The sequence below is a fragment of the Plectropomus leopardus genome, chromosome 2 (assembly GCF_008729295.1).
Source record: "Plectropomus leopardus isolate mb chromosome 2, YSFRI_Pleo_2.0, whole genome shotgun sequence".
NCBI lineage: Eukaryota > Metazoa > Chordata > Actinopteri > Perciformes > Serranidae > Plectropomus > Plectropomus leopardus.
The window spans coordinates 20839323-20845879 of record NC_056464.1 but is presented as its reverse complement, the minus strand read 5'-3'; the positions used below and the strand labels follow the sequence as shown (position 1 = coordinate 20845879).

At 39.4% G+C, this 6557-nt stretch overlaps 1 protein-coding gene and 1 long non-coding RNA gene across 2 annotated transcripts; one reads left to right on the top strand and one right to left on the bottom strand.

Annotated features, from left to right (window-relative positions):
- Window positions 1–6557, bottom strand: nbl1 (NBL1, DAN family BMP antagonist). The gene is made up of 4 exons (XM_042496770.1): window positions 6471–6557; window positions 4182–4362; window positions 3157–3268; window positions 1–609 (listed from the first exon to the last, which is right to left on the bottom strand). Exons 2-4 carry the CDS (start codon window positions 4352–4354, stop codon window positions 328–330), a joined length of 567 nt encoding a protein of 188 aa, XP_042352704.1. The 5' UTR covers window positions 4355–4362; window positions 6471–6557; the 3' UTR covers window positions 1–327.
- Window positions 1018–3246, top strand: LOC121950700. Its single transcript, XR_006106339.1, has 3 exons — window positions 1018–1666; window positions 1918–2027; window positions 3180–3246. It is a non-coding gene; the product is annotated as an uncharacterized LOC121950700 (long non-coding RNA).

Below are 6557 nucleotides of genomic sequence, written 5' to 3'. Positions count from 1 at the left end.
TTATCACAACAATAGAATTTATTGCATTAAAGCAGATTAAAAACAACGAGACTACAGCTTATCAACTGACTATAGTCGTGTCTGGATGCATGTTTAATCAGCAAACAAACAGAGTGCATAGGCTGGTGTGTTTGTACGAGTTTATATACACTAGAGTGTAATCTGATAGCATGATTGTGTGTGTGTGTGTGTGTGTGTGTATGTGCAGTGAAGTGAAGCCATATTTTCAAAGTGCCTTTACAATACTACAGAGTGGTACAAAGGATGCAGTGTGGAGGAGAGTGAAGAGGGCAGAAGAGATGAGCAGAGGGACATAAAGAGCTGTGCCTACCCTCCGTCTGATGTGTGTGGTAGCGTGTGGTGGTCTGTGTGTGCGTGAGCGTGCTTGTGAGAGTGTGTGTCTGAAGGGGGCAGAGGGTGAGACTGAGCGCCGCTGAGGGTGTCAGGTAAAGACGGAGCGTCCAGGACGTTGTCTGCTGGATACAGCTGCATCACCGCCCCCTCCTGGCTTCCCTCCTTACTGCATGACTGGCAGCTGCAGTGGAAGATCCTCTCCACCAGTTTATCCACACGAGGAGACTCTTCACTGCCCGGGCACTCCAGAGTCACCTGCTCACACACACATGCATGCAAACAATACATACATGCACACACACGCAATACAGACAGAGCTGAGTGCTTTGGTTTCATATCTGGAGGTAAAAGGTCAGTTGTTACTGGAATTCTGCTGGTTTGTTAAATGATATGTAAAGTCAGTTTGTGATGTCACAGTGATGTTGACCTTTGACCTTTTGGACATATGAATCATCACGTCCTCATATTATTCTATTAGACATTTGTGTGAAATTTTGTCATGAGAAGCATATCATTTCTGGATTTATGGCCAAAAACTTGTTTTGTGAGGTCACAGTGACCCTTGACCACCAAATTTAATCAGTTCAATGTTGAGTCTGAGCAGATGTTTGTGTCAAATTTGATGAAATTTCCTTTTTTCTTAAGATATCGCATTTCATGAGAATAGGATGGATGGACAAGCTGAAAACAATCCCTCTGGCCATGGCTGTCGCTGGCGTGGAGGGTTAAAAATATTCTTAACGAAACAATATAAATTGAATTTGTGGCTCTTTCACTAAGAGGGTCTTGTGTGTGTTGCTTTTGTTGTTATCATATTTATTTTTACTGTAAATGGTGTGAAAACAAAATGAGTAACACTGACACTAAACTACTGTTAAACTGCTGGGAGAGGGAATTTATTGTTGTTGTTGTTGTTTTTCATTTTTACTTCTTTTATTTATTTGTATTTGGTTATATTACAGTCATTCTAGCAAGCCATTAAATTTCCCATTTTGGAGGATTACTTGAATGCATCACCTGACCTGGCATGTCAGGATCCCGTCATTAAAGGCAGGTGTGTGAAATTAGTAACTAGGGAAGACACCAAAAAGAGGATACAATCTTCAGCCGCTGTGTGTTTGGTTAAATCTCAGTTTTATTGTTTGATAAATATGTGAATAGCCACATTTTTTGAACTCGGTTGTCATAAAAGCTGGTTTATTTGTTTGTTTGGAGTTTTTTGTTTCTTCTGAATGCGACAGTCAGACAAACTCCCCTCGCATCCCGTGAATCAGTCGACACCCGAAGAACCCTGCATCGTCAAACAAACACAGTGAGTTGGTCATATCTACCATTGTGTCTGTGGGCGGCGATTTCACGCCCAAACAGGTGATTTACGTATTTATCTTACTTGGTGTATTCAGTGAAATATTTTATTTATTTATTTATTTTGCTAACTTTGCTTCTGAGGAAATCCGATTTTCACAGTATGCACAAACTGCTATATGTGGATGGATGGACGTGTGTAGTGTTTTTGCTTTGTTAACCCTTTGAAACCTGACAAATTGGTTTGATTTCTTTCAGAAACATGGGGAGAAGGCAACATCAACTTAACAAGATATGGCCCAAAAATGAGCAAAAAAAAACTGAAAACAAACAACAAAAAGCAACTGACCTAAGTTCTGAAAATAAAGGTATTTATCATATTTTTTTCCATGAAATAATTTTTAATACAAAATTATTTTAAGTATGGTTTTCTGGACATTTTTGGATAATTTTCTGATAATCCACCCCACTTATCTAAAAAGTAGTTTTTAGTTAATGTTCCTGTCAAATTGTACTTATTTCTTGCTATTTGTGGGACATTTCTTGCCAAGTTAGTCATTGCCTTTTCCCCGTGTTTTCAAAAGAAATCAATCCAATTTATATGCGGTTCAAAAGGGTCAAATAGCTGGTGAAAGGCGTCTGAACTGATCCTGGTTTCAAAGGGTTAAAGACTGTTGTATTTTCAGGCTAAGAAAACGATTGCGCCACAGTTGTATTGTCAGTGGGATAAATATTAAAAAAACAGAAAATACACAAGCCCCCTGTAAATCTCAGTGTTGCACAAGCTGCTCTATCCCTCCGGACCTCACACAACTTCCCCTCTCTGTTTCCATTATCCATTGAAAATGATCATTCAGCAGTTTTATCAAGATCTACCACCAAGTGCCAAACCAGCATGGAGCAGTATCCTCTTTCATGAGAACTGACTCTGTTTTGTTTCAAACTGAATTTTGTTTAAGTCCTGCAACAACAATCATAACCACAGACATAAACATCCATGTCCAGATAATTAGAAGTAAGGTGAGACTGCAAATGCACTTTCTCTGGCCTTTCTCAAGCAACAGAAGTAGTACCAAGAAATTAATTAATCTATCAGGTCGCAGCAGTGCACTCCAAGAGATACAATATTTTCCACTGAAACATGAGGCAACCTCACCTGTGGTCCCACCCGCCTAGAGCACCTGGCAGCTTTCCAAGCTACATACACCTCACTACAAAGCCTTTGTTGTCATAAGACTGGATTCCTTCTGGCTAACACGGACAGTGAACTTTAGAGGAATAGAAAATACAGGATTAAGGTTCACAGAGAACTGCAAAAATTGTGACATAAATCTTTTTTCAAAATCTTCCATTTCTGTTTTTTTTTCCCCCCTTCGCCTTCGTGTTTGCCAGCAGGCAGCGATTCTTTCATGTTGGAAACTTGTGGTTTGTGTGTGAGTTTGACAAGTCAGGGTTGGTGTGTGCCTGCTACATGAGCTAATGTGCAATAAATCTTACCACTTCCCACTGTGTCTGGGCAGGCATGCAGGAGTCACAGTGCACCAGAGACTCGGTCGACTGTGGAAACGTGTTGGGGACGCTGTAGCTGAAACACTGGCCCAGACAAGCTCTGCGAGGAGGACAGAGTGCGTTATTGCATGATTCAACTGCACAGCCAGAGCGCTCATTCCTGTGGATGTCTGGTCACCTCGGGTCAAACACAGAATCACAAAATACAGACTAGTTACTCGTATATGTCAGGTAAATCACTGGTCAACTTCTCATTATAAATGAAAATCATGATTAAGATAACGAGAATGTGTCCTGTCTTTAACTGTGGAAGTACTATAGTACTGTGCAAAACCTATACATTCAGTAAGTCACTTTGGGACTGCAGCTTAGTGAAGAATACATGCTAATATTTCCTGAGTGAATGTTTATAGAATAACTAATGACCTGTTATATGGACAATAATTTGAAGTTAAATGTTCGAGTGCTACATTGGCATGCTTTGTCCACTGACTATAGATCAAGCACACTTAAAAACAAGTGTGAATTTGCAATTGCTGCAACCACGTACTCACATGCATCAAGTACCAGTTATCATATCATGTGCATATGCTCATCTACAGTATTATAGCTAATGTCACAGCCCATATCCATGTGACCCAGCTCTCCCAAAAAACGTAATCATGAAACTAATAAATTAATAACATACAAAAACACTAGCAAAAAAACATGCAACAATGCAAAATATAAATCACCCCAAATCAATATTTATGTTACAAAATTCTCCCCTTTCTAAATGAATCCATGGCTCCCACAGTAGTGTTGCATGTTTAAAATCATCGCTGGTAATAACTTAAAACATGTGTGTAAGCTGCAGAAGCGTAGCACTTTCTCAGTGCCATATAAACTGAATGAGGCTTGACGCTGAGGATGCATCTCACCGCTATCTAGACGTGTCTGCATTATTTGTTTTTCAGCTGCACTGAGATTGTCAGACAGAGAGAGAAAGAGACAGAGAGGGCCGTCATCCTGACCTGTTTTGAATAGAGCGAGGCTGACATCCCGTGTGCCCGACTATCTGTGTGATGTTCTTGGCTTCGCACCAGGCGCTCTTGTCAGGGAACAGCGCCAGGCGGTTGATGTGTGCAGGCGGTGCCGCTGAATACAGTGCAAACAGTGCCCAACAAATCAGAATCCTCTGCCACATGACTGCACCTAAAGGGGCAGAAAACCGTGGCGTGTTACCGCTCTGTTAAGCTTGTTCCACACACAAACACACTCTGAAAAGAGTTGTCACAAAATGTCTTGATGTTCTCTGATGTCTGCTTGTTGAATGTTGCCTGGATTTACAGATTATATGAATTGGACTTTGCATATCCCTGCAGATGTAGAGTGACAACTTCCTGGTAATTTAGCAGGTCTAAACCCAGGAGTCCCTGTGCGTCATATTTTTATCATGTTGGTTCATTTAATTGATTCAAAGAGACAACTTCCTAATTATCTGAATCACCAGCTGCAGTGAGAACATTATGCTGCTCACAAAGAGTGAGGGAGGCAAAAGTCTGCTCCATACCACCTGACTGAAGTTTGTCCTCTGCTCTGTTTGACTCTCTTCTTTAAAAATGCCTCAACCAGTCACGTCATTTACAACCCACAAAATCGTTTTCTCCTGCTGCTAATAAAAAAGTGTCTGTGGTCACCCACGTCGACTACTTTACACACTTTTCAGCATTTCCATATGTCTCTGACGCAAGAAACACTGTGTACATTGTAGAATCAATAGTCCTTCTTATATATTCTGTATAGATATAACACATAAAGGGACAGCTCACTGTGTTTTCATGTGGAAGGAGGTTTCATAGACATAATGCTCGAATGTTTTTGACAGACAGACTTCAAGAGCTCAGGCTCAGTGGTGGAATGTAACTCGGCACATTTTGGGGATGATAACAATTATTGGATGTTCGATTAATCGGTCGTTAAGAATTTGAAGAATTTACTCAAACGTGAAATGTAATCGATTAATCAATAGATTATGCAGTACTGTCAAAGTATATGCAATATGTTCCTGTGAGCTTTGATTGAGGAAAATGCATTTGGTATTGTTTGAAATAGTTTTTGTTTTTCAAATTACAATTAATTGATTGTTAATTTTGCCAGTAATCGATTTTGGAAAGTGCATACAGTTTGTCCTACATTTATTGAGTACAAATTTGAGCTATTTGTGCTTAACTTGAGTACTTTCTTTTCATGACACGTATTTTTAATCCACTACATTTCCGAGGGAAATATTAAACTTTTGCATAAAGAAACATGAGTAGAGTTTATAAAAATTATGTTTTATCATAAATTAAGCTGCTAAACTGTTTATACAAGTCCCAGCTGAAGCGATTAGTCAATTAATTAGCCAATTGAACTGAAAATCAATTTACCAATATTTTAATAAAAATGCACTATATCTTTATATATATAAAAATAATTACATATTTTGTATATTATTTTTAATCTAATAATTTAGAGTTTTCTTGAGTGTGTTTTTCACGTGGATTTTTCTGCATTGTGTACTTTTACTATTAATAATAATAAGCTTGATTGCATTACTTTAAGTACATTTTCCTGATTACTAACTTTCGCTGAGGTGATCTGAATACTTCACCACCGTTCACGTTACTCTCTTTAAACACAGCACACTCTGACTGAATTAGCACCCTGAAATAGCATTAAACGGGTAACGCGTTACAGTAACGAATGACTTGGCTAACGTTACTCTTTCAAATGCGGTAATAACAGCGTATGATGTGGAAAAAAACAACAAAATCTTCGTCCGCATTTCTATATTTAATATATATTACAGGGTTACATCTGAATTTGAACAGTGTGTTACTCACAACCTCTCGCGAGGGAACAGTTCCCAGTAACGTCCGGCTAACGTAACGTCTGTTAGCTTCCGTTACTTCAGGTTAACAGCCGATACAGGCAGGATGTCGAGAATTATCTTACTTTTCCGACTTTCTTTCATATATCATGTTTGAGTTTAGCCATATAGATTAGGCAAAAGTGTTTTGTTTTGTTTTTTTTAATTTTTGAACCGATGAGATGACTCTTTTCTTCGAGTTACTTCGGAAGTTGGGAGAAGCTGCAACGGTCATTTTAAACAAGTGTCGCAGCTAACTAACGGTTAAAAAAACAACCTAGCTAGCAAAAAAAAAGTGCGTGTGTTTAGCGACAATAACAAGAGTACTTATAACTTTACTTTTCAAACTAGCTAAGAGTAGTCTAATTAAGTTATCTCCACTTTCTTCAACAGTGGCGGAGACACTTACCACCGCTCACCGACCCCGGGGAACAGCCGGTTGAGCACTGCGCAACGTCCCGCTGAGCTCAGCCCCCTCACCGAAACCTGGACACGG